The following is a 27,793-nucleotide window of genomic DNA, read 5'->3' on the forward strand; positions in this document are numbered from 1 at the left end:
AATCATATATGAGTTGAAATGGTGCACATTTAGCTTTAGAAAGCATAAACAATAGTTGTCAACATGCACACAGACATTCAACTTGCACATCTGGTTTGGTAAAGAAATCTCAGAAAGGAAACAATAACTACTGTGCTGAATGGAAAAAAAGTGTTTATATTGCCAACTCCCCACACTTAAAACTTATGTACAACACGTTCTTGGTATAATTACCTATAACAAAACAACTCAGTGATGGTATTAGGGCTGGTAATCTTACTTTTGTAACAATACTGTATTCAAAGTATACTAGTGCTATGTTTAAGCCACATGTATGCTCCGCATGAAAGAGAAGTAAAAAAGTCACTCAATACTAAGAATAAATCTGAGCTCTTGATATGACTACTTTAGTTTCCTGTGAATAAAATCAAGCATAGCCTACTGGACATTTCCTGATTTTTCCTAAGCATGATTCAGAATAAAGGACTGATTACATGAGTCACACTGACTACACTGAATAAAATAAAAGGCATATTTATGCTATGTCACCTGTCACTCAAGCAATCAACACTTTGCCATCATCTGCTCTAAATGGAAATGCGGGACAGACTAGGCGCAGAGCCCAGTAGCATTTAAACAACAGTGCAAACTGAAGCATTTGCTCTTTTTCACTGCCACAAAGGCTGTGATATCCATTGGGGTAGTAGTGCATTTGTTGTTGTACTAGATTACCTGTCAGTATTAATTTGTGCTCTGTTAATTCATTGCTTTTTGTTTGAACATAGTAATTAATAATTGAAATGATGGACAACTGATTGTTGTAGAGGAGGTATGTACTATGAAGACAACAGTAAAGTTTTTTAAATCTGGCATATGCCCATAGTAACACTAGTTAAATAGTCATATAATAGAAAGAATAAGAACTGGCTTGTAAGTGCCTTGCCAATTCCAAACTCATGTGTAGCCTCTTCCCCTTTTCCTGGTTGAAATTATTGTATTTCCTCATGTTAAATTTTCCTGTCTTTTGCTTGCCACTTGACTTCTGGCTTTCTGATCCAGCAAGTGAGCCATGGACGCCAAGGGCCTTGGGGAAATATGCCCTGTTTATGTATTCTCGCTTAGTCTGCAATCCTTCCCGCCGAATGCCAGTAAACAGCCTGATGTAGCCTTTTAGAGGTGTGGGGCAGCCTGTGCGGACGGCCAGAGGTGATACTGTACAGAGGGTTCCAACACCTTGAGTAATTAATGTGATTGTTATCAATGAGGACAAGCTCCCGTCTGAGATTTAGCCCAGTGGAACACTTAAATGTAAGCCTTTTAAAGCATTTGCCCCAACAGAAACCAGATTCATTGCAAAAGGGCAACAGACATCTCAGTCTTGGCTGAAACCTCTGCAGGAGAAGTGCCCCTTGATACTGGGACTACTTGATCATAATGAAAGATGCAAAGCTGTACAAATCAGTAAGGTTACATTCTCAAGCATTTTGACAATGGTAACCAACCATGTATAAACCAACCGAAGAGCATTCAAATTTATATTCTAGGCTACATATTAAGATCTACACAGTCAGCGATATGTGAAGCAAACCAGAACGTGGTTAGAAACATGAATAGAGTATTAAAAACATATGACATATAAGAAAATATAAGAAACTATGCCGTCAGCATCAGATACAAATACCCTGGAGTCAAAACAATTTAAACTGTGTGCATGTTTCTGTCCCAAATATCTGCACGTAACATAGGCTGAGCATAGACTTAAGTTAATTTCATAAAATCAATCCGCATTTCCTTTATCATCATGCACTCTTGATTGCGATTTGGCTGATACTGTGGTGACTCAGACGTCGAGCAGTGACTCAACTGTGAATCTTCTGTGGTGAGAAGTACTTTTGTAAGGACTGAAATTGGGGCACACTTTTCTTGATTGGACCGTTTCTACTGTTCTTACGCCGATTTTGATAAAGGTTAAACCAAGAACCTCAATGCTGCTGTGCCATTAACTTGTGTTAGTTCACACACATACGCACACACACACACACACACACACACACACACACACACACACACACACACACACACACACACACAAAAGAACATAATTTAAAAAGAGAAATTAGAGAATTATCCAGTCCTGCTAAAAGAAGGACTCAATTATATTGTGTCTATGTGAATGCCAGCGATGCAGCTCCCCAGGTTATAACCTATTAGATGAGTTCATGTGCATTATGTGAACGCATGTAGAGCATCTTAAAAGTTATTCTAAAACAATTCAAGGGAAACTTAGCCAAGGCCCCTAAACTGGACCTTATCACCAGACACCTAAACATACAGCAAAGAATCTTGCTTCTCAACACTTTAATGAAAAAAGGCGAAAGCATAGTATTAAAATGAATCATAATATTACTTAATAAGCTATTATAATTAAGTAGTAAACATGAGATTAAAACAAAAGGAAATGTTTATTATATCACTTATGATTGGTAATACTTTGTCTTAACTATATTTTGCATATTTTAATTTTTTATTTGTGAATTTTTCCTATTTTATCCATTTTTATTTATGTTTTGTTTATTTCCTAAATTTTTGTAAAAGATAGTTTAAAGTTACATCCTGACTGCTGACAAAGTGAAAAGTTTTGAAACATATTTACAGGGAAAAGGATAACATGTCTGTGTTGACTTCCTTTCTTTCTGTCTATCATCTATTTTTTCATTCTTCTCTTTCTTACAATTGCTTTCTTTTGCCTTTAATTCCATACTACAGATATTGGCCAAAATGGTATCCAAAAATATGTGTGTATAAAAATTCAAAATGTATTGAACAAGATACATAAGAAAGTAAAGTATGATGGGATGATTTCATACAGCATAAGGCGAAATCACTGTCTCTTTTTGGTTGGAAAACAGAAATTAGAGTGATGTACTTGTTAGTGAACTACCGATGGGTCTATCAAAATATTGCATTGATCACTCCACATAAATGTCCTCCTTCCTGTCTCATGCAGCCTCCGAGGTGCCATTCAATAAGCAAAAGGCCATCATTTTTAATAGACTTTGCAACATCCATCTTTCCCACAGCCCTTGAACATAAGACAGCTTAAATTGTACATACAAATTACCTTAAGATTATCAACAGGCTTTTCTGTACAATATCTTTTGTCATTAAAATCAGTTATGTATGATAAGGCATATATTTCGACGCGGCGTCCTACGCGAGTGAAGGTTCGTTGTAGAACGGGACGGTCTCAAGCTAACAGGACGTAGACATGTTGTCACAGACAGACAGGGGTTTGGTATTTGTCTAGATGGCATTCAGTGTGAGGGTAACCTTTCTTTCATTGACCCTCTATCACGGGATAACCTCAAGTCTAAAGCCCCCAAGTCACAAAACTCAATTTCATCAGCAGATGTCATCCCCATGCCAATTAAATTAAAGTGTTAAAGTCATGAGTTGGGATTTGTCATATCAGACCATGAGTATGAATAATCAATAAATGAATGTGGACACGGTGTCTTTCACAATTCCAGCAATGCAATGGCAGCACAATGTAGTGTAGAGTTTCTGTCATGGTTTACATATGTCCATCATTTTTCTTTTTGAGAAATGGTATACTCTGTGCAATAGGCTGCTTCTTGTAATTTTGTAATTAAACCTACTGGGTCTGCTTTAAATTGTTATTCCCATACATTAGTCTTACATTAAAAACATGTAAGACATTATAGGACTGTAACACATTCATGTTTAGTAGAGCATTGCATTTATGGAACTGGAAACAGAACAGGCCTGTGTCCATGTAACACAACATCCACATCAATTCCAATTTTATCACAGCAGGGTACAATTAGTTAGCATGTCCTTCACGTACCCCTATCAGCAGACGCCATCATGTTAGCCCATAAAATCTCCCGTAAAATATTTATTATATAAATTATTTGTAGACCCACAGATGAAGACCTCTGAGTACCAAATGCTCATGTCATGTCATCCAACCATTAGGTCAGAATCCATCCACAATCAGGAAACACTCCACTATCAATCTTAATCAATACATCACAGTTGCAGTGTTTCTTTTCAATCTCTTGTTTTCCGATGACACAATAGTTTACCCACTAAGCAAACAATGTCTTCAACAATTAGCTAATTACTAAATAATAACAAGACATGGATGACAACAAATAAAAACAAACAACCCTAAGACCTTCATAGTCACTCAGGTTAGTAAGTCAAGGTTGACAAGTTTCCTGCCGTAGTCGGCTGACATTGAAAAAACTGGTACTATTTAAAGGTTTTAAACGTCAAAGAAAGAAAACACAAACCTAATATCATAACCAGTGTTATCATAATCATTACTAGTATTAATCCTTGATATTCACAATGATATTTGTATTATTAGGTTTATAGTACCCTGTTAACTTCAGTAAGAATTCAATATTTTCATTCATGATTGTATTTCCATAGCAAATAAGGATAAAAGACACATGTTGTGGTGCGCTGGGCAAGAATAAGAGAGCAGTGGAGGAGAGAAGAGAGGAGAGCAGAGGAGAGAGCATCAGTGAACAGGTGGGGGCAGGAATGGAGATTAAACTAAGCCATTCCCTGGTTTCATTCACAAGAGTTTTTTTCGTTTCCTTCTCTAGCGCGTTCTCTCTTTCCCCTTCTCTCTCACTCTCTTTCTCACTCTCCTGCCACTTCACCAGATGGACACTCTGCTCCACAACTTCCCTTTCTCCTTAGCACTCTGTAGGGGGTTGAATATCTCCATTTGGCTTTGGCGCTTTGCGCTAAAATGGCAGGCAATGATAGCCTTCCCTTTTGCCGAAGCACTGGCAGAGCACGGAACATTCTCTACCTGTAACTGGTGACTAATGCTAAGTGAGGTAACGCGAGAACCTTTTGTTCTATGCAACAACCGCAAATGTGTGTGTGTGTGTGTGTGTGTGTGTGTGTGTGTGTGTACCTGTGTGTCTGCTCTCTTGATTCCTGCAGTTTTTTGCCCAGCCCCACCCACCCAGCTGAACACACACACATGGACAAAACACTTCTATTCCTGGCATTAAATGTAAAAACATTTCCCCATAACGGCTAGCCAGTTTGATTGTGTCTGTCCTCTCTCCCATCTTCCGATGGCTCTCTGTAACCACACTCTAGTCTCTCAGGAGAGTGGTTGCAGCGGAGATGGCATCACCCCATCCCCCATTAGCCACTTTCCAACTCTCTGAACTCTGCCACGCTTCTGGCCCTCTCCCCCCGCACCCCCCCCCCCCCCCATCACACGTCTGACTCAATGCTGGAGAGCTTCTCGTACACGTGGCCATTGCTGGAGCCGTTGAAGGGTCGCTGAGGACCCAGACCCAGCTTGCTCCCACTGGGCCCACCGAGATGGTTGCCCATGGGGCCCAGTCCACCCAGACACAGCTCCTTGGGGAACCTCTGGGCCACATTGGACATTACCCCTGCTGTAGCGGAGGCTGGCAGAAAGGAGGTGACCCCCACCGAGCTCCGCAAGTCCGTGCGGCTCCCTTTGGGCAGCTGCTGCTGCTGCTGCTGCTTTTTGATGTAGTACGATTTGGCGCCATGCAAGAGACACTGGTCGTCGCCGAATGTGGGGATGAAGGGGTTCTGGTTCACCCTGTCGGGGTAGAGGGATTTCGACAGTGAGTAAACCCCTCCCTCCATCAAACCACGGTCCCGCATGTCCCTCTCACCCACCGAGCGCCGGTGAAGGCCCTCGCCCCGAAACAGGCCAAAGGGCGACCCGGGGCCTTTGGCTCGCTCGCCGCCGGCGTAAAAGGGGTCTCGGTCCCGGTCGCGCTCTGAGCCGCCGTGCCTCTCGAAGATGTGAGCGAAGGGGCTGCTGCCATCCATGTAGCGCTCCTTCTCCTTGAGGCTCACGCTCCGTGGCGGAGGCAGCATGGCGTCCATCCCGACGCCACCCATGCCTCCGCCCCGGCCCATCCCGCCCAGGACGCCGCCCACGCCGGCCTCTTCCTCCTTCTGCATGTCCACGAACGTGTCGTAGGAGTGCTGCCGACGCAGGGGCTTGCCACTGAAGCCGGAACGTCTGCGCTGGGCCTGAGTCGGGCCCCCCAGCCCACCCTTCCCCTCCCCCAGCTGTTCCAGCAGGTGGTTGCTGTCCTCTCTGATGTCATACAGGTTACCCGTCTTTTTGCACGCTTCGCAGCGCATGCACGTGGCCGAGCTCGGGCGGCTACTGACCCCTCCGCCTCCCCCGCCGCCGCCGGATGCCCCGCAGCCCACCCCAGAGTACCCGCCGCCTCCTGCACCGTGCAGTGACATCTGCTTGCCCCCGACGCTAGTCGAGCTGGCTCTGCAGTTTCGGCATTCCCAGTCGCCGCCGCTGCCCGCCACATCCCCGACCCCTGAGCCTTTACTCTCCGACTTCTTGGGTTTGCTTTTCAGGAAGTCGTCCACGGACACCAGGCTGGCGCAGTTGCCCCCGCCAACTCTGCCACCGCCGCCAGGGCCGTCGGTCAGGTCCACGTGTTCCCACTGGGGCACGCCCTCCTTGGGCCTGAACTGGTCCAGGTAGAAGTCCCTCAGGCCCTCTTTATCCTGGAAGAGGTAGGAGGTGGAGGAGGTGACTCCTCCTCGCTTGCGCTCCGACGGCAAGAGCGGAGGCGGCGAGACGGAGCGGTGGCCGTAGTAGTGGTGGTGGCTGTGGTGGGGCCGCCGGCGGTAGCCCAGCTCGATCTCGTCCAGCTCACGCCGCGACTTGGCTGATGCCGGCCGCTTTTTCAGGCTGTCGCGGTACTGCTTACGCTTCTTAGCGTTGCCCTCCAAGTTGCCGTAGGTGACTGTGTGTGTGGAGATGTCCGAGACATCGGACCTGATGTTGCCGTCATCCCCACCACCGCAGTACCGGTCGTGGCCAGCAATGTAGCCCGAACTGGATGCCCCGCCTTTGAAGGAGAACTTCCCATAGAGGTCAGCCAGGCCCTGTTTGAAGCCTGGTCCTGATGGCGGAGTCTGGCTGGACAACAAGTCAAATTTGCTCATATTCCTGTGGGTCAGAGCAGACCTTGGCTGTGTAGTGAAAATCGGCGCCACTCCCCCTCCAAGGCTGTCACAGTCAAACATGCCCCCCTCCAGGGAACTACCGCTGCCCACGCTGTGAGGCCTATTGGGCAGAGGTCCAGTCAGCCCCAGCATAGAGCCAGAGGCTGGGTGGTGGTGCAGGTAGTGGTCCTGGTAGAGGTTGCTGTCCTTAAGGTGCAGGTTGCTGAAAGTCCTCTCCACCTCGTTGATGTAGTCACTGAACATGTTGTCGTCGGGCAGGTATGGCGGCTTGCAGTCGGAGTGGCCGGCCAGGCTCCGCCGGTGCTCGGAGATGTCGTAGACGGACGACTCACGGCGGATGAAGTCCAGGGCGCTGTGTGGGGAGCCGTTGACGCCGGAGAGGGACGCCATGTTTTTGGCAGTGCGCAGCAAGCGCATGATGTTGGAATGAGTGTTGTTCATGGTGGCAGAGGGTGAATTGAGGGCTGAGGGCTTGTCCTCGATCTCAACCCCATGGATGCAGCTGTAGATCTCCTGTAGGAACGAAGATATAAGAAGACATAGACGTTACAAATTGCCAATTGAATTCAACTGATTTCCGTTTTATGGCAACATAAACAGTGAGCTCTGTGTCAAGCCACCGAAAAGAGACATATATCACTACTAAGAAAGAAAAAGTGTACAGGAGTAAACAGGAGGCGACCAAAGACCCAGACAAAAGGTTGAAATAGGGGAGGGCAGTAAGGTAGGGGAGGATGTAACATCCTTCAGGGGGAAGGATAATCAGGAACACATACAGCACTCTTGCTTCTAGACTATCTATGGTATGGATGTACTCACAATATAACAGCAAAGTCACTATACATCAATACATCAGGGATTACAGTGAGCATAATATACAGCATTCTGTACAACAAACCATTTTAATTTAGTTTATTTTTATTCAAACACTTTACAGAACATTTACCCTTCATTAATTTCACTGTAAAATGTGGAAACTTATGCCAATGAAGCTAACAGATTTTGAGCTGAAATTGCATTAGCCTTTTGACATTATTTTACAAAATTATATCAAAAGATCTTACCTGAGGTTTCAAATTACTGATCACATTTAAATGCCAATACTTTTTACTGGCCATAGGCTATGCAGGTCACTTCAAAGAATGGCTTTAGGGGTGACAATTTTCAAATGGCATGGTTTATAGCTATTGATAATGATCTTCTCCTTACACTTAATACATTCCAATCAATGAGGCTAATTGAGGGCAGATGTTTTTAATATGGAAACTGACACAACAAACTGATACTGCTGTCGCATTACCAAACCTATGACCAATGTAGCCATAAAATAGAAAAAATGGAGGAATAACAGCTGTAGCTGGGTGAAGTGGGACAAGGCAGATAGGAAGATGAGGAGGATGGAGCTAATGACTGATAACAATGCAGGCCTTGGGAAGATGTTGGATTAAAGTAATCAATACCTCTGATCAATGTGATAAGAATTCCATGCAACAATACCTGCTGGCTCATACATGCACCATTGACTACATTTAACACAACATCATAAAGTAAAAACTACATATAGTGACAGAGAGAGGGTGAGGGAGGCACCACAGCCACTACAGTGACAGAAAGATGGAGTGTGCCATTTGCAGCCCATGATGTCTAATCCATTATGCAAACAAAAAAACTGCAAATAAGACTTGACTAAATTGGGATGACAGATAGACACAGGCTAAAATCAATGCCCCCAAATGATTTCCTGGTTCTCTCTGGTCTGTAGATGACTGACCAATTAATGAGATCCTTCAGCCAACATGCACGGTCAAAGGTGAAGATGCCGCAAGCCTCAGTTAGGGTGAGCGTGTTGGGCAGGGGTCAGAGATGGGTCAAATGGAGATTATTTTTATACAGTGCGTCTCCAGGGTGTGAGGCAACAACTCTCTCTCCTCCTTTGCTTTGTTTTGTTTTCCTCACCTTTGGCCATCTGCATGTGTGACTGCACCTGTCCTCACACCTCAGCCCTGACATGTCCGGCAGTGCGCTTCTCCTTTCCCTCATCCTCCTCCATTATGGCCTCCTGTTTCTCTCTGCCTGTTTACATGCTTGTCTGATTGTTTAGCCTGACTGTGGTTTAGCTGCAGAATTCTAACTGACACTCTTCTATGTACTTCCTTTTCTCATTGCCAAACCTGTTTAATGTCAAATGACAGGACTGGCCTTCCATCTCCATTAAGGCGGCTCACTTCCACTATTTCTTTATGAACTGTTTACAGATATCAAAAACAAACAAACTAAATGACAGAATGTTCTTGCAATTATGACTGTGTGTGAGAGAGAGAGAGAGAGAGAGAGAGAGAGAGAGAGAGAGAGATAGAGAGGGAGTGCGTGTGTGTGTGAGCGCACGTTCCCTTTGATTGTCCTATGGGATCTGGCATTGGATGAATGCTCTCCCCCACACTATGATGTGGTGCATAACGAATGCCAGTATTTGTGAGCCGGTGAAAAAAAAAAAAGAGCAAGGACTTTTTTTCAGCTTATTTAAGTGGAATGTGTAAATACTAATAGTTATGGCCTGAGGCTGAAAGTGAGACATACTGTGAGCAAGAAATAAAAAAAATAATCCATAAAAGATTATGGATGTGTGGTACAACATTTAACTCTGTGCTCAAAGTATGACGTCAGTAATGCTCTACTGCTAGCGGTGGATGCAGATTAGGTTGAGTGTCGCTGCATCTACATGAGCTCGGAGGCAATGTATCAAAATAAGCTACAAAATACAGCAGCCAAAAAATGTATCAAAATAAAATACTGTATTTTTGTATTTTCAAAATACTACAAAATACTTCTTTCTAAAAGCCTTTTGTCGTCTATCCCTTCACTTGTACACTACCTGGAAAAACATCTGAAAGCAAGAGACTCCTCCCATAATCAGTCAACAGATTAGATATGATGACCCATGTTAGACTTCCCAATATAAACCTCTGCCCTGAGAAATGTTCGGTAACTCAAAGAACCCTTTCTTTAAGTATACTTATTTACTCTATTGGTGTAGATTGCCGAATAAGGGACAATAGCTCAGACAAACAATCTAAATGGTAGCCTAGGAATCTAGACGCACCCTAGCGGCAGCAAATGCAATTTGCATCCAGGGTAGTCTAGCAACTCTCCGTTGGCTTGCGAGCTGTAAAAACCAAACTTCGGTCAGGCCAATCACATCGTGTATAGAGTCGGTGGACACGCTTAACATAATGATGGCACAGTCGCGACGGTTCCGCATGAATTTCCTGCTACTTGAAAACAAATATGAATGCTGCTGCTGGCGAACAGCGCAACAAGAGTTAAGCTGTTAAGTTGCCAAAAGTTTGATCAACTAGCCAACTAGCTCTGCTGGTGGCAAAACACATGAGGCTCATGAGTTGTAGCGCTATCCTATTGCGTGCAGAGGGAATTTGAAAGATATGAAAGTTATCCCACCCCTCGGATTGAGCACTGCCAATGGTGAGATCCCAGACCCTACATATTGATGTGAGTCTGGCTCGTCAGGCTATCCAAATTGATAATTTATTTAGAAATTTAAACTAGGTAGCATTTTACCCTGTTAAGTTATTTAACACTATCACCACCACACAGTTTCATCACAGTTGAATAATTTTGTATACACCTGAAACTGGTGTGTGCACAACCTCTATCAATGTAGATACAAAATAAAAAGTACAAATAAAAAATCAGGTTGTCACATTAATACCATCCAATCAGTTAAGCCAATTAGAAGCCAATAATTATGACATTATCAATAATTTCTTATTTAAAATGTGCAAGAGGTTGGAAATGTCCTTGTTTGAGGTAGGAAATTATCAAGTCACCATAGCACTGAAATATTTCATAGGTCAGAGAACAAATATAAAGTCTAGAAAAAAACTGTAAAACAGAAGGAAGCAAAGGAAAATAAACGCTTGACCATGTAATGGTGCCACAGACAGACAGAGACAGAGATGTTGTGCTTTATAGATAGTTAGATACGTGTTATCACAGTGTTTCACAGAAAGTATTTTGCAGTATTTTGAAAATACAAAAATACACTGAAGTATTTTGATACAAAATACGAAGGCATTTTCATCATCTCAATAAATTACAAAATAGTATTTTGTATTTGAAATACGTATTTTAAATACATGTATTAGAGCAGATGGCATGATGATGCACATAAAAAAAACGAATTCAAGTGGCCTGCGTAATTTCTGCATTGGTGAGGTTCTGGTATGGTGTCATATTTATAAAAGTACATCAGGAAAGGTCCTAATAATGTGCAGGCTGAGGAAAAATCTTAAACTCAATTATTTCATACTGTTGTGTACTTTCACAATATTTTGACATCAAAACCTTGTGTTTTATTTAATGAATTGAAAGATTTGTGTGTGCATATGAGGAAGCCATGCTATATGGATATGCACTGATGTTCAGTCATTGAATCAGTCAATATCTGAAACCTTTGAAACCTAATTTATAATGTTCTGTTCAAATTAATAATAAACTGATGTTTGCATTGTTTGATTCTAATGTAATTAACAAGTCACATTCATCAGATAAGGAATAATAAGTACATTCTCAAGTGTTTTACACTGTTGGGTTGTTGCATAGTTACAGGGATAAATGATAATTAATCTAAACATATTTGAACACATTTCAAAGCTCTTTGTTTTTTTTAGTGACAGTACAAAGAGTCATATTATGGGATAGTGGAGTTCTCTGGTCCAGTACATCCTCTCTATACCTAGAATGCTTCGTGCAGCTCAGGTGGGGGAAGTTCGGGGCAGTCTTGAATGACTCAACGGCGTGTGGCGAAGCGGTAAATAAGCCATGTGGCTTCGACTGCAGGCATTTCACCCTCGCCAGGCACTCAGAATTACAGCAAGAGGGGCCAGCTCTGCCGCCACCCCCACGTCAAAACAATTGGAATGCAAATCAAAATACCTGGAGGTGACTTTCCTCCCATGAGGGCAAGTAAATCCACCTTCCCGGCTCCTCTGGCTAATTTTCGTTGAGTTAGAAATTGATTTTGGCTCAGCGTTTAGTAAATATTTACCCCCCGATGTGAAATGGGTGCTGGGATAAAAAACTGAAGGCTTAAAAGAGGGAATAAGAGTCAGTCTACACTCTGGGCTTGGCTCTGCTTGGCCACCGGAGACCATATGCTTGGCCAGCTTTGCTTGTGGACACAAAGGCAAAGGAAACCACGAGACAAACAGAGGGAGTACTGGTACTGGTCCTTGCTGAACAAATTGTATTTATAGGACTATGAATGGAAAACAGAGTGAAATCAGCCAGCTCAAAATCCTCTGGCAGGTGAAATACAGCATTAGAATCTTTTTTTTTTTGTGCTTTACTGACAACTATCATTACCACATTTGAAAACTGTCCATGTTTAAGAAAATGTTTGGTTCCAAAACGCTATATATGAATTTTCATAAATCATTTTTTTTTTTTCAAAGTCATTTTAGTAGAACTATAATTGAGTATTGCTATTGCTAACAACACAACTGCAAATTATTGATATTACCTGAAATACACAACTACGGTAAATAAATGTAATTGTATGTCTTGCATGTATATTAATATGGTTTGGTTAAAGGACCAGTATGTAGGAAATAATGGAAAATAAACTGTAACCATTCCAAAAATGATCACCATATGTTGTCAGAGAGTAAGGAAACACGATAAATTGAAGTAATGGCTTATTTGACAACATTACTCTAACCTGTAAAACCCCTTAAAACCAATGAAAAAAAATGAGTTACGGGGCGGAATCTCTTGGAATTTTCGTTTATGTTTTGAACGATTCATTCTAGAATAGCGTATTAATAATGGGCTAGCGCATCCTCCTTTTTGGGTTGCCAAATTAGCAAAGGCCAACTGTCAACAGCTGTCAGTTGTAGTCATGAACGCCTACGAGAGGCAGGCAAATTTCCAAAATTAAAACAAGAAACAAATTAAGTGGACATCGGAGGAGCTTCCTGAGATGGTGACGTCTTCGTGAAACGAAGAATATCAAGTCTGACGCAGAGCTGGCCATATTTCTCCACAACAGGTAGCCTATGCTAAACTTCATCTGCATCGCTAACTTCAGCTAAATATGTTACGTTGGTTAGAGAGGTATTTTTTGTTTCCACTGTTTCCGTAATGTGTAGCTGGGTCATGGTTGGAGAAACGTTAAAGCAGCTGCAGGTCAACTAACGTTAGCTATGTCTTCATTACATCTGGCAACCCAGAACAGGCTCGCGTCTGGTAGTCTTGAGAACGTTCACCAGTGTTTTGATTTTGGCCTACAGAACGTTCGGTAACAATCCTACAAATCGCACCTTTAATGGTCTTGAAAATAGTCTTTTTTAACAAAGCTATCTCTGTTGCATACGTTTTTTTGTTCTGGATGTCTCTGTTTCTGTGTTCATGAGTCAATATGCGTTTGCATGCTGTTTGTGTTCCTTCCTATGAATGCTGCTCGGCCACGTCGCACTCACCCTGCTGATGGCGAAGGTGAAGGCAGGCTTGCCGTTGCACACACCCATGAAGCAGAAGCGCAGTTGCCAGTAGAATAGGTGCTCGGCGATAAAGGTGAGGAGCGACAGCACCATGGCGGCCGCCAGCATGTAGAAGACGCCGGCCATGTTGTCCACGTCCAGCTGGCTGCTCATCACCTCGTTCTTCTCGTGGTGGCAGATCCCAGTGAGCCACAGAGCTTCCAGCTCCTCCATATCACCTGCGGGACACAAGCAGATTGAACAGGTGAGAGGGGACTGGGCGAAAAAGAGAGAGAGAGGGAGGGGGAGTGTGTGTGTGTGTGTGTGTGTGTGTGTGAGTGTGTGTGTGTGTGTGTGTGAGAGAGAGAGAGAGAGAGAGAGAGAGAGAGAGAGAGGCAATAGAAAGGGATACTCACAAGATCATCTTAGGCTCAACTCAACAAGTCATAAGTTCAATTGAAAGGGAGCTACAGTACAAGTGAATACACACGTAATCACACATAAAATAAAAAATAACTTTACACGAGGCTTCTAATACCAACAGGTCTGGCAACCTTCTGTTATTCTGTGTGATAATTATCTCTCCCCCTTGCCTGGGAATGGGATGGTTCTCATTGGCCTACAGCCATGCCCATTCTACAATTGGTTGGTATCATTGACACCTCAGTTTGCCACAACATGGACCTTTCTTTGTTATCTTGATAAAATCAGCATATGGGAGATTATGCTAAATCTGATGTTCTCAGACAGGGTATACTGCATATTCTTACAAGAGGCATAGTGATTCTGTCCTGGGAAAGGTCACACATTTGATTGGGGACAGAGAAGTGTGGTCATTGTGGTGATGGACCGGGATGAAGTGATATGGGTGTGAGGTGTGACAACAGTGGACAAAGTGTGAGGACAAAGAGGTTGGGGCAAAAATAGGCCATAGAGGACGACCGAACAGACTATGAATATGATGGACCTCAGGCAGAGGAACACAGACGGGTATTTTAGTGCACTCCTCAAACATCAGATCACATTACAGGGAGATCACACAGTCCCCGGTGACACAAATATCACACGCCTTTTACACTCACCCGCCTGTGTGCTATCCTCCACTTAAGCAATTGCATCTCAGACTCTCTTACTTTCACTCACACACACACACACACACACACACACACACACACACACACACACACACACACACACACACACACACACACACACACACCATTTACTGGGTCACCCCAGACTCATCCCACATCCCTGCACATGGTTGGCCCGCTTAGGGACACTCTGCCATTAATTAATCATGGCGTACAACCCAGTGCGTCACTGTTGTCTAAACAGCCAGACTCACACTGCAACCCATGTGACTGGAAGGCCCGCGGGCTCGCTACAGGCTGCTGAAGATGTAGCGGGATGTTGGGTAGCGCCCGGATGGGCTGGTGTCCGCCCCCCACCCCAGACTCACACACCAGCTCCCCGTCTTTGTTCCCCAAGGAGAGGTCATGTCTCTGGGCTTCAGTCACGCGGCAGGGTCCCTGGTTTGGTTGCGGTGGAAGTCAGGACTGGTCCCCCGTCCTGGGGAGGAAGTGAGCGGGCGGTTTGGTAGTGAAAACTAGGCCACAGCGGGTAGGACTACATGTTGGAGCGTGTCAAAGCGACATTGAAATCCAGGGAGGGAGGGAGGGAGAGAGGGGCAAGGGACTCACTAACTCACCAACACTGCCTGATGACCCATTTACGCATAAGAATGTAAGCACACGGCAATACACACACACATCAACACACACACTAATACCTATGCACACAAACACACACACACATAGTAATACCTATACGCATGCGCACACGCGCGCTTGCAAACACACACGCAAACACACGTACGCACGCGCGCGCGCACACACACACACACACACAATCTAGTCAAAGATCCATTCAGGCATAGACACCCCGTCAAGCGAACAAAACTCAGCACAAACTCAGCGAAGCACAAAGATGTAAAACAGTATTTCTCAAACTTTTTCAGACGAAGGACCACTTAACCAATAAAAAAAAAAAAAATGAAAGAAAAAAAATAAAAGATTAGACCTACTTCAACAGTATATTAGCCTACACAATAGGCCTACTCACTGAACGACCTTGCTTATTATCTTTGCACTTTGCTTATTGTATCAGAGAATTCATATGATTTAAACTGGCATATCTTAGACAGTGTTGCAGAACTGTTTGGATTTACATACAAGTTGGTTCAATATTGCAAACAACTCATCTATATTATATTTTACCACGTCTGCTCGCGTACCACTTGGGATAGCTTGCGGACCACCAGTGGTCCCCGGACCACACTGAGAAACACTGATGTAAATGATACACTTGTATAGGAAAAAGTGCGCATGAAGAAACAGATAAAGACCACAGACCGGAGAACACAGATCCAGGCGCACACACACACACACACACACACACACATACACACACACACACACACACACACACACACACACACACACACACACACACACTCTTATTCTCTGTCCATGGAGAGCTGACTCTCCACCCTAACCCATATTCCCATGCTCGTCCACAGAGAAAAGAAACACAACAGTGCCTTTACTGGCACCTTAACTAGGACACTACACTTGGCTCCGGAGTGCCCCAGGATCCCGATCCTCGAAAGAGAACTGGAGCAAGCCCAAAGGCTCCACAACCTATTAGTCTATGGAAACAGGAGCAAACAAACCCAAACACACTGATGCCCAATAACAACAATAGCCCCACAAGACAGTGTGCACAATTCATTGTGCCCTGTGTAACCTGTGGACTACCGAAACAACAGACCCAAAAACATTATAGCATTAGATGTACAGTATAGGCCTTTAATCCAAAGTTCTTCAGAATATTGCAGGCACACCTGAGTACATTGTACAGCTTACTCTATAGGTACGCACAAAATATGATTTTAATCAGTTTGCTACAATGTCTTGAGGAAACCAATTAGTATACATGTACATCAACGATAAAGTTATTAAACTTAGATTTAAGTATTGAATTCATACTGCTAAAACAAAGCTTCTACTACCTTCTCTACTACTAAGTTGAACTTGATGGTCCTGATTTTATATCATTACAAATAATTATTCTATTCAAGTTAATTTCATGACAACTTGAACTTGACAACATGTACTTCACAACTTACTAAGTTATTAAACTTAATAATATTATATTCATAACACCCTTATTTGGCTCTTACAATCCAGTGGGCACACAATGAGAACTAACTATTTACTTCAATGTAGAACTCACTATTGCTACCCCACAAGATGGACAAGATTGATAGAAGGCTGTTTGCTTCTCATAAGCTATGGTGCACCACTGTAAATAAAACTCTGAAGGGAGAGTTAAATCTCCAGGAGAGCTCTGTCCATCACAGCTGGTGGTCAGTATGGTGGGGCTGGTCAGGTCATCAATGGAGAACAAAATAAATCACTAGCTGTTGGGTAGCCATAAATGCAGTCTAGCCAAAATATTAAACACACAATAAATAATGGTGGTGGGTCTGATCGGCTGACTGATGAGAGAATTGATTGAGAGGCGTGTTCCTGCTCATTCAGCACAGAAACCTTGCTGGCATGTGAAGAGTCAAGAGTTCCTGATGTCAACATATAAAAGATAAGGACTCCAGGGGGTGGTAAATCTCAGGAACCATTGTTCCTCTCCACATGGGGGACACAGCATTTTACGTGATATGTGATAACTCCAGCCAATCAAGATGCTCACAAGGGTTCACACTGACAGTTAATTTATAGTTTCAATTAATGTTCTATGAAAACTATCCATACACCACGTAAAGATAAATACATTGTCATTTCCTATCAATCTGCATTATATGTTCTTGGCCAAATTCTTTATTTTATCCAATCCCTGGCTGTAATGTATCTGACCCAAGGAAACACAGTTACTGCAAATTAAACTCGCCCCAGGAAGTAGCACTTAAAATTGAATTTCAAATGTCTCATTCCAGTAGTTTTAAACCCTGTGCTTCTTATGAGTGCATGGCCCCACTGGCAGTTCTCTGGGGATCTCACACACAGTTGATGGTGGACAGCGGATGGTAGACCGCGGATGTCACTTACCATCTCCAAACAGCTGCAGGATGGCCAAGTCCACATGCCTCTTCCAGCCAGAATCCTTCTGGATGGCAATGCCATAGCCAGTAGAGGCAAACACCTTCCCCGAGCCAATGGTGACCAGCTTACAGCCCTCATCTCGACCGGCCATGTAGTTCAGCACAGCCGCATCATAGATAAAGGCATCCAGTTTACTGAGAGAGAGAGAGAGAGAGAGAGAGTAAACAAAGCAAAAGAGAAACACATTGACCAAAGGAAACAGAATAACAAACAGAAAGGGGGAAAATTGGACACTTTCAATTTGGCAATATTGCCAAATTGAGTCGCTCGTTTGCTCATTCAAATCCTAATTTTCTCATTTGCAAGATAATTAACCCTCTTGCTGTAAAAATGCAAAACAATGCAGATTGTATTCCGCCTGCAAAACAATACCAGAAATGAGGTGTGTGATTCAGACAGCAGATGACTCCGATGTGAAATTGAAATGAGGACCAGCAAGTCCCAATGAGCTGCAGCGCTACTCCATCGGAAATCTATTTGCATGAACTTCAATCTAACCTCAAACTTTCATACATTTTTTACTCTCTGCATGACTAACTGCACAGAAGCACAAATGTGCGCTAGAGTTAGTTGTTGTTAAAATGCCTCCTTAATTTCATGCATTCCTTTTTCTTTATGATTACTTATTTGTTTATTTGTTTGTTTGTCTGTTTATTTTATTACAATGACTTTGCAGGGCTAAGTTTCTTTCCTTAACTCCTCACCCAGTCTTCAGGCTGTGGAGGGCCTCGTCCACATTCTTCTGATGGAACTTCACCATGTAGCCATGCATCTCCGGGTAGTTGTTCCGGATGTTTCTCTCTGTGCTGCCGTTGGGGACAGTGCCGAAGCGGAAGGGAGGTGAGAAGTCGTTCGGCCTTTGGAACTGCGATCCAGACAGGGAAAGGAGGAAGGAAGAAAGACATAAATGTGGATAAATGTGGAGATGGTAGAAAAAGGGAAAAGAATAGAATCATACAAGGAAAAACGCACAAGGTAACGAGAGACAGTGAACAGGGAGTGAATAATGCAGAGTGTTACTCAGACAGGGAGTTTGGGCAAAAAAAATAAGGCCAAGACGGAGGGAGAGAAACGTTGGCTGAGAAGGAGACGACATGGGGTTGACACGCAGAGAGGCAGACAGGTACAACTTAAAAACAGAGAAGCAAGCCAGTACGGTGAAGAGGAAAAGCGTCTCTACCTTTTTGTCGCTCAAGCCAGACACCTGGTCCACGTACTCCTCCTGGATCATGAAGGCGGCCAGGTTGGCAGTGTAGCTGGCCAGAAAGATGACAGCGAAGAAGGCCCAGACGGACACCATGATCTTGCTGGTGGTGCCTCGGGGGTTCTGCACCGGCACGGAGTTGTTGAACACCAGACCCCATAGCAGCCAGATGGCCTTCCCAATGGTGAAGGACGGACCTCCAGCCTCTGAGGAAAGGAGAAAGGGAGAGGGAGAGAGAATGATAGAGAGTGTGAGTCAGAGAAACAGAGAGAGAGGGACAGAGTCAGAGGGAGAGAGAGAGAGAGAGAGAGAGAGAGAGAGAGGGCAAGGTTTAATGCTGCTTAGAGAATATAAATTCTCATTTATGTGCCTCTTTTGTGCTATCACTGAATAATATGGTCCTATGTAACCACCAGACAAGAACGGCAGTCGTTGATGTGTTGCAAAAAATATACAACAAGACACTTGCACATTACTTACTTATTTAACAGACATTGTTATGTCAAGCTACTCAAGCTCGTGTACACGCACTGTTTCAGTAAATGTACTCCCAGTGGGAGAAATAAAAACATGACAATGACGTTGGTATGAGTCGGAAGAGAAGTAAAGGAACACATGTGTGAGGCGGAACATGACCTGTACTGAGGTGAGCAATAGAGATCTTCCACTCGTGCTTGGGCAAGTCTACCCTGTCTAGTAGTGCACCTGAAACTCAACTCCTAGCTCCTTTTGCTCGCCCCACTCTTGCTTGCTTGTGCGCGTCATCGTCACATCTCTGCAGTGAAGAGCTTTAGCTGCCCCTGGCATCTCTCCCCCGCCCAAAAAAACCCACATCCCTAACCCTCCTTGCCCCCGCCAAGCTATGGAACACAATGACTGCTTGTGACAATATCTCTGGATACTGTCTTCCTCCCCCAAAGATGAAGGGAGATGTAAGTGACAGAAAAAAGCATTAGTCTCTATATATAGCACCAACATGAATCGGAGGGAAGACATTGATTTTTTCTTTCTCTTTTTCTCTCTCTCTATCTCACTCTTTTTACCAGCCCTTCTTCCTTTTTTATCTAATAAAAGAGGAAGCCCACACTGTCAGTGGAGGCATGTGATTCCTGAAAGTATGGAAATACATGCAAGAACACACGAGAGGCGGCATTAAAAAACATGAAGAGGCCGGGGATGAGCCGCGCTGACACGGATAAGAAGAGACACGCCACCTGCATGGAGGGGCCACTGCAGGGAGAGTGGACCACAAGAGGCCCGGAAGAGGTGTGTGTGTGTGTGGGTGTGTGGCTGTTCTGCGTGTATATGGTGGTGTTGTGTGTGTGTGTGTGTGTTAGACCAAGAGAGCAAAATACATTGAGGGCAAGGGAGATTGTGTGTGTGTGTGTGTGTGTAAGACGAAATAAATGAAATTGTGTGTGTGTGTGTGTGTGTGTGTGTGTGTGTGTGTGTGTATCTTGCATGCTCGCACTGGCTGCACTCACCTCGGCCATCCGCCAGGCAGCGGTTGTAGCCCACAGGGCTAAAGTACTCAAACACAAACACAGCCATGGCTGACACCAGCAGCAGCATCACAAACATCATCACCCACACATCCGCACTGAAGGGCTCTGAGAAGGAGAGAGAGAAGGAGAGAGAGAGCGGAGGTGAGAGCACACAGCGAATGAGGGGAGACAAAGGGACGAGTAATAAAAGAAAGAAGAGAAATAAGAAAGAGAAAGAAGAAGAAAGAAAGAAAGAGATGGAGCAGAGAGAGAGAGAGAGAATCAAGGACCATTAGAGACAGTGTTTAGAAAGAGTGTGTACAGACATTTTGAAAAGAATACAATCGAAGTAGTTATTTATTCACTAATTTAATGTTCTTCTCCAAAGTAAAGTGAAAAACCCCAATTTACAAGATATCAAATAACATTTTACAAAATACCAATAAAAACAACCAAGGCAAATAAATTAAATTGACACAATGCAAGCACTAAAGGGGACTGAAGTATAGCCTGCTGTCCAGGTTGTGGCCAATGCTGGACAGCTTACCGACTCACCAAGGAAGGCTGAGGGCGACACGGTGCCGTTGCTACGCGAGACCATGACGCTAATGCCCGTCTCGATGAACGGCACGGAGAAGTCAATGACCTCTGACCTCTCCTCATTTATGGTGAGAGACCCCACAGCCATGTGGGCATTTTTAGTCACCACCTGAGAGAGAAAGACAGTCAGAATGTCAGGTATACAGACCAACAGACAGACAGACAGACAGACAGACAGACAGACAGACACAGACAGACAGACAGATAGACAGATAGATAGATAGATAGATAGAAAGATAGACAGACAGACAGACAGACTGATAGATATATAGAGATAGATAGATAGATAGATAGATAGATAGATAGATAGATAAACACCAGGCAGACAGAGGTAGGTAGAAAGGTGAATGGGGAATCAGGGATCAGACTTCAAGTGCGAAGGTCAAGTTTTAAGTCCATACATACTGACCCAGACTGGCTGGCTCCGACTATGAAGCACAAAGCCGTAGAAAGATGGAGAAAGACAGAATGAAGAGAGTAGAAACTGGGCTACCACAGTGGGTCAGAGCTGCTGGAAATAGCCATCCCGTTCCCTCCCCTTCTTCTCTCTGCGTTCTCTCCTCTCCTCTCCCCTCCATCTTTTCTGTCCTGCCTCTCTCTCTCTCTGTCTCTCTCTCTCTCCAACTCTACAGGTAAATTTAGCCCTAAATACCTGGGCCCTACAGCACTCTGCTAAAGTGGGACAAAACAGACTGAGTTAATGAGGTGTATATGTGAGAAAGACAAAAGAGAGAGAGAGAGAGAAAGAATGAGAGAGGGAGAGAAACAGAGAGAGAGAGAGAGAGAGAGAGAGAGAGAGAGAGGAGAAAGGAGTGGAAAGTAGTCAGGAGGAGATCTGCTTTTGTCTACATGTAAAAAGGTCCATGGCTGTCTGGTTGGTGTTTTATGTGTATGCGTTTGTGCATGTGTGTGTGAGTGTGCGTGAGTGAGACTATGATAATGAGTGTATTTTTGCCTGTCTGCCTGTCTTTCTGGCTGAGGGACAGTGTGAATATATATGCTTTTGCATCCATGTGTCTGTGTGTGTACTGTACGTGAGAGGACTTGTGTGCTTGTCTGCTTAGTAGTCTGACTGTGTGTGGGCGTATATGTGTGTCCGTGTGTGTGTGTCTGACTGTGTGTCTGTGTGCTTCCCTGCATGCATCCCATAGGGCAATGAGTCCATCTAGGAGTGGAGTGTGTTCACTTCCTTTGCCCCCCTCCCGTCTCTCCCCTCCCACGGCTTTTTTTCGCTGTTATGAAAGTGACCTACGTGGGTGTTATTGAGAATGAGCGAGGGAAAGTGAGTGTGTGTGAGAGAAAGATAGAAAGATAGAAAGAGAAAGAGAGGGAGAGAGAGAGAGAGAGAGAGAGAGAGAGGAGCCTATATGTGGCTGTGGTTTTGGGCACTGTATCTGTGTGTTTTTGTATGTGTGTCTCTGTATGTATGTGTATGTATGTGTGTGTGTGTGTAGAGCTGAGTGTGTGTGTGTGTAGGTGTGTGAGTGTCTCTACACAGGCCTGGGAGAATTCATGTAATCAAGTGTATTGCTTCAAATATTTTGGATTACGGGGATTAGCCACCACAGTTTAAGCTCCGTTCATCGATGCCGACCGCATGAGCAAAATCTAAAGTTGGGTCACGTCCCAAATAACAACAACAACAACAACAAACACCAATAAAAGAGCCAAAGATATGCGAAAAGAAGCCCTCAGTTTAAACAAAGGACAGCACCTTCACAAAAGAGAGGTACTAAAGAATGCCTGATGCATGTAGGATACACTGGTGATAAACTACGCGGCAGCCTATCCATATGATGCATGTGCGCTAACGTTAGCCCTTTCCCACTTTGCGGAGATGGTGCCATTAAGGCTGAGAGATATAGCGTGGGCAGTGGGCCAGGGGGAGAGCGAACGTGGCCGCCAGATGTCCTCCGTCCTCATTAACATTCCTTTATAGGTGTGAAAGAGATGATGCATCAGTCCCACATGGACTAGCCAGTGACACACAGAGCCAGTACACATGTAGCACGCTAACACTAATGCAAAGTGCTAGACGAGCGTTAGTGTATCCAAAACAGTCCCCTGACTCAGAGTGAGGGTGGCATGTTTCTGGTGTTGAATTGAGAGGGATTATCATCATCATTCTCTTTTCTACTTTTCTATCTTATGGTGGAACAATGGAGACAGTATTGTTTTTTTTTATTATTCATTGCACTATCAAGCAAACAGGCAGTTTGAGTTTTTTGTTTGATGTGCAGGACATGAGGAATGTAACATGAACACTGTGGGACTCATGACTCAATATTAAAACAAGATGAAGACAAGCGAAATCGCGCAGCCACTGTAACGGCACCTCTCGTGCCGGGTCCTTGAGCGCGTGGCAGGATTTATGGCTCGTGGCGGGCATGTTAAACTCGCCATGGCACATGGGCTATTTACCCTTGACCGAGGTAGCGGAGCTGACTAGCATTAATGTATGCCTGACTGGCTCCACCGTGGATAACATGCAAAAAAAGACCTTGCATGACTAGGATGCTAAATTCCCGATGCCGCCTGCTGGCTGTGTTTGCCCTGGCGTCCACTGGCCTGTGGTCTTCATTAATCCCGGGCTGTATAACGCTTCCTGGACTCATGCATCACCATAGGCACATCTCGAGGCTGGAAAGGATCCTGATGACACGGCAAGATAAACACCGACCTATGAGAATGGCGTGATCTAATTTACATCTCTCCCTCTTACCCCCTTTTCCACTCTCCGCAGTCATTCTTCTTTGCTAATTGATTAATGCTATTCTAATCTGATGAAATTGAATTCCCCTTTTATGTGCCTGTTATTGGAAAACCAATGAAGAGGACATTAAAATAATTAAGTGGGGTGGGTGAGAGGTGCATGGTAAGTAAGTGCTGCATATCTCAATAACGGCACCAGGGGACTTTGATATCAGGGGGACGCAGAGAGGTAGGGTCCAGGGAGAGGTCACACATCGCGATGGGTCTAGAATCACATTATCCCAGAGCGAAAGGTTAGTTCTGACTACCCTCTAGCTGAGAGACTAATAGCACCTTACACACACAGGTGAATGAATTTTGCTATCTCGCCAGTGAGCATTCATTTCCCATGGGCAATGGCCAATGTAGTGACTGTGGTAATTCTGCTGGACCGTGAAAAAAGGAATTGCACCCTGTATAAGTCAGTGGAGTTTGATAGAGTAAGTGTATATGTGTAAGTGTAGTGTAACCTGTTGACATATGTTTATCAGGTTACTGTGTATCTGATCTGAGTACAGATCAACACATAAGATTACGTGCACAGATACCATCATATACAGTACGAGCAGATACAGTCTATTATCATACTACCAATACAAATAAACAGAACCTGTTAGATGTTAGAATGTTAGAAGTACTGCATTAAGTTCAATAGCAGAGGGCTCAGAGTTACTGACCTCTCCCACCATGCCGTTCCATGTCCCATTGATCTTCTTGCCGTGCTTCCCATTGGTCACCAGATACAGGTCATAGGTGAACTTGACATGCTTAGCGATCTTCTTGAGGATGTCAATGCAGAAGCCCTTGCAGCAGCGCTTGATGTAGATGCCCGAGTCGGTCGTCTGATTGCTGATGATACAGAAGTTGCCGAGAGACACAAACAAACAAAAAAGGTGAGAGGAGGGGGGGGTGTGAGGGGGGGGGGGGGGTGTGAGAAAAAAGAAAAGGAAAGAAGGGGAAAAAAACGACTGGGAGGTTAAAATGACAAGATGAAAGATGGAGCGAGATGCAGAGTTTGAGTAAGGGTAAGACAGATGAGAGTGGGGTGATGCTTACAGTCAAGGCTGAGGGGAGCGGATGACAGGCGAGAGGAAGGGCAGTGGGGGAGGAAGATGGAGAGGGTGGAGGGAGGACAGGTGTGGCCGAGGGAGAATGAGACGCTCAAACTGCAGCATCTGCGGCGGCGGCGCATCCATACATCCGGCTTGCTTCAGTGCAGATGTCAGCACACACACACGGGACGGTGAGATAGCACTCCAGTCAGATGGCAATAGATATCCACGTGCGCACATGAGCAGACATACAAACTGATGGGGGATTATAGCACAATACGTGGTCTATGGAGATTTATATGAGTCTGCAGAGTCTGGTAATGGATTGCAATCCTTCAAAGTGTCGAATGGCTTGACTGTGTGGTTGAAATGATTTAATGGTGGAGCCAAAGTTAAACATATAAACTACAAGTCCTTAAAGATTCTTTTAACCAGTGCATTTATCAGTTGATAAGGTTAATAACATGTATAGTGTGTCAATGCAAACAGGGCATGATCATTTCATTAATCAATTTTCAACATAACTTTGCATATCTTGTAAATGGGTTCAACACATTGACATTGATCTACAATGACAAACACTGATTCAAGAATAGAATATGTTTGAGTGTGCATTTGTTTGTGTGTGTGCCTGTGTATGTGAGTGAGTTGGGACCATGTATGGAGTGTGTTACTACTTTATACCAAAGATTCTAGAACAGATCTATCTTGCTCTGTTCTAGAATCTTTGCTTTATACTGTATTAGTAAATTTAGAAACATTTCTAGATTTGTCTGCATATAACTGTGCATGTAAATCTCAGTCCCAGTAAACGGTATGTGTGTGTGTGTGTGTGTGTGTGTGTGTGTGTGTGTGTGTGTGTGTGTGAGTGTGTGGGGGAGTGTGTGTGTGTGTGTGTCTTGGGCTGGTGCTCTCACAGGATTTTGAGCTGTTTCCGACAGGGCACTGTATTCCTCATGCAGGTGCCGCTCAGGGGGTCAACATCCTCCACAATGACAAACGGCGCCTCCTCCAGTGTCACAATGGACAGGTGGTCATCATCCCGGCTCTCGCCCCCAGCCAGCTCGAGGCGTGGCCACACGTGGTACTTCATCGCCAGGGAGCCATTCTCCCATTTCCCCACCTGTGCACAGAGTGGAGAAGGAAAGAGGGTGTGATCATAACATTACGTCATTTTGTCATTTATTTATTTCATGTTCATTTATTTTAGGTTTATTTTAGTTTTTCTATGCTGTGACTTTGTATTTTGGTATCTGTTCATTGTTTTTTATGCAATTACTGCACTGGCCAGACCTGATGTGTGCTTCTGCCAATACACCTGATGTGAATTTGGAATTAGACAAGGAGCAAGTTCCAAATGACAGAATTTTCACCTTCCATTAAAACCGAGAAAGGTCAAAGCAGCAGCCAGTTTGCGTTAGCCAACTAAGTTGGACATTTTGCCTGCACGATGCCTTGAGGTATAGGAAAAAAACAATTCAATAAAGTCATTGACAAAAGCAACACAGTGCAGAGGTAAATAGGGGGAGACAGGGCATGAAAGGCGAGGGAAAGGGCTGAGATGGTTAGTGTGCACGCACAAACACACACACGCGCGCACACACACGTACGTGCAAGCACACAGCACTGATGACGGGGAGAGGGGCCAGGAGCCACGGAGGGCCAGAGGAAAATCAGCGTGAAGGACAAGAACAAACAACGTAGAGGGGGAGAGAGAGAGAGAGACGGAGAGAGAGGCAGAGAACAGAATGCAAAACTCAAGAGGGAGACATGAAGCAGAGAGAGTAAGAAAGATAGAGGCAAAGTTGGGGGGCTGCAGGGAGAGAGAGAGAAAGAGAGAGAGAGAGAGAGAGAGAGAGATCTGCAACACGAAAGGAGTGACAGAAATGAAGGAATGAGAGTTTGAAGGTGAGAAAAAATGGGAGAGGCACAGTGAGGAAAGGAGAGCAACACAGAGAGAAAGGGAAGGAGGGGGAGAAAAAAGGAAAGAGAGAGACAGAAGGAGGAAGGAGGGCAAGAGAGCACAATCAGCATGTAAATGTGCCCGCACTTGGACTGGAGTGCTCAACTCAATTCCTGGAGGGCCCTTGAGGCCCGCGGCAGCCCGCCGCGCTGCTAGCACCATCGTTTACTCAATTTTCACCAGCCGCTCCCGCCGCTGACAAATCACACCTGAAGACAGGGCGCCGGCCCCACTCTCCAGACCCAGCGGCCCGGCCTATTTCTGGGCACGGAGTAGGAGTAAATGCTGGCGGATTATGAACTAATTGGGCCGGTTAAGACACTCGTAGCCCCCTCTGATCTGTACATTACGGACGGCCTCACTGAGACGACTGCAGGGGGAGCCGTGGCTGTCTGGGGCTGAGAGGAGGAGAGGAAGAGGAGAGGAAGAGGATGAGAGGAGGAGGAGGGGGGGGGGTTGGTGGAGGGGATAAGACAGAAGGAGTCTGTGTCTAAACTCAACCGGACACTACAGAGCTTTCAAACTAACTTCAAAGGGCTAGGGTAACAGGCAGAGGGAGGGAGGGAGAGAGAGAGAGAGAAGGAAAGGGGAGCTGTGTGTGAAAGTGTGTTTGTGTGTGTGAGAAAGAGACAGAGAGAGAAAGATAGAGAAAAGAAGAAATAGAATAACAGAAGAAGCAGAACAGAAAGATAGGAGGAGAGAGAAAGAAGGAAAGAGAGAGAATGAAAAGTAGCTGGGGGAAGGGAGCCACTCATTAGAACCCAGGGAAAGTGGTCCGGCAGGAAGTCAAGCAAAGAATTAAACATGAGAGAAAGTGAGAGAGCGCCCCAGAATGAGGAAAAAAGAAGAGATTAGAGGAAGGCAGATGAGAGGAGAGTCACCTTGCTCTCTGATCAGAGAACGGAATACAGATTGCGGTACACAGTAAAGGGATGACGAAACAGTCAAGGAGCCAATGCGAAACACTCCAAAACATGCAGATGGATGGAAAGATAAACAAACAAGACACAGAGCAGGTGAATGCAGTGATAAATTGCCTGT

General features: G+C 44.5%; 1 protein-coding gene across 1 annotated transcript in view; it reads right to left on the reverse strand.

The window, feature by feature from the left end:
- Positions 1-5,250: 5,250 nt before the first annotated feature.
- The window catches only part of grin2ba (glutamate receptor, ionotropic, N-methyl D-aspartate 2B, genome duplicate a), a 57,183-nt gene continuing 34,640 nt past the window's right edge, over positions 5,251-27,793 (reverse strand). The window contains exons 6-14 of the mRNA XM_076266661.1: positions 25,707-25,912; positions 24,415-24,586; positions 20,942-21,095; positions 20,387-20,512; positions 18,879-19,108; positions 18,403-18,563; positions 17,645-17,832; positions 13,518-13,756; positions 5,251-7,533 (exon numbers count right to left, since the gene is read on the reverse strand). Of these exons, the coding sequence (XP_076122776.1) occupies positions 5,251-7,533; positions 13,518-13,756; positions 17,645-17,832; positions 18,403-18,563; positions 18,879-19,108; positions 20,387-20,512; positions 20,942-21,095; positions 24,415-24,586; positions 25,707-25,912 (3,759 nt within the window). The remainder of the gene's footprint in view (positions 7,534-13,517; positions 13,757-17,644; positions 17,833-18,402; positions 18,564-18,878; positions 19,109-20,386; positions 20,513-20,941; positions 21,096-24,414; positions 24,587-25,706; positions 25,913-27,793) is intronic.

The sequence above is a fragment of the Alosa pseudoharengus genome, unplaced genomic scaffold, assembly GCF_046254945.1.
Source record: "Alosa pseudoharengus isolate Yale_2024_CS ecotype anadromous, Long Island Sound unplaced genomic scaffold, YU_APseudo_1.1 YU_APseudo_1.1_scf_4, whole genome shotgun sequence".
NCBI lineage: Eukaryota > Metazoa > Chordata > Actinopteri > Clupeiformes > Clupeidae > Alosa > Alosa pseudoharengus.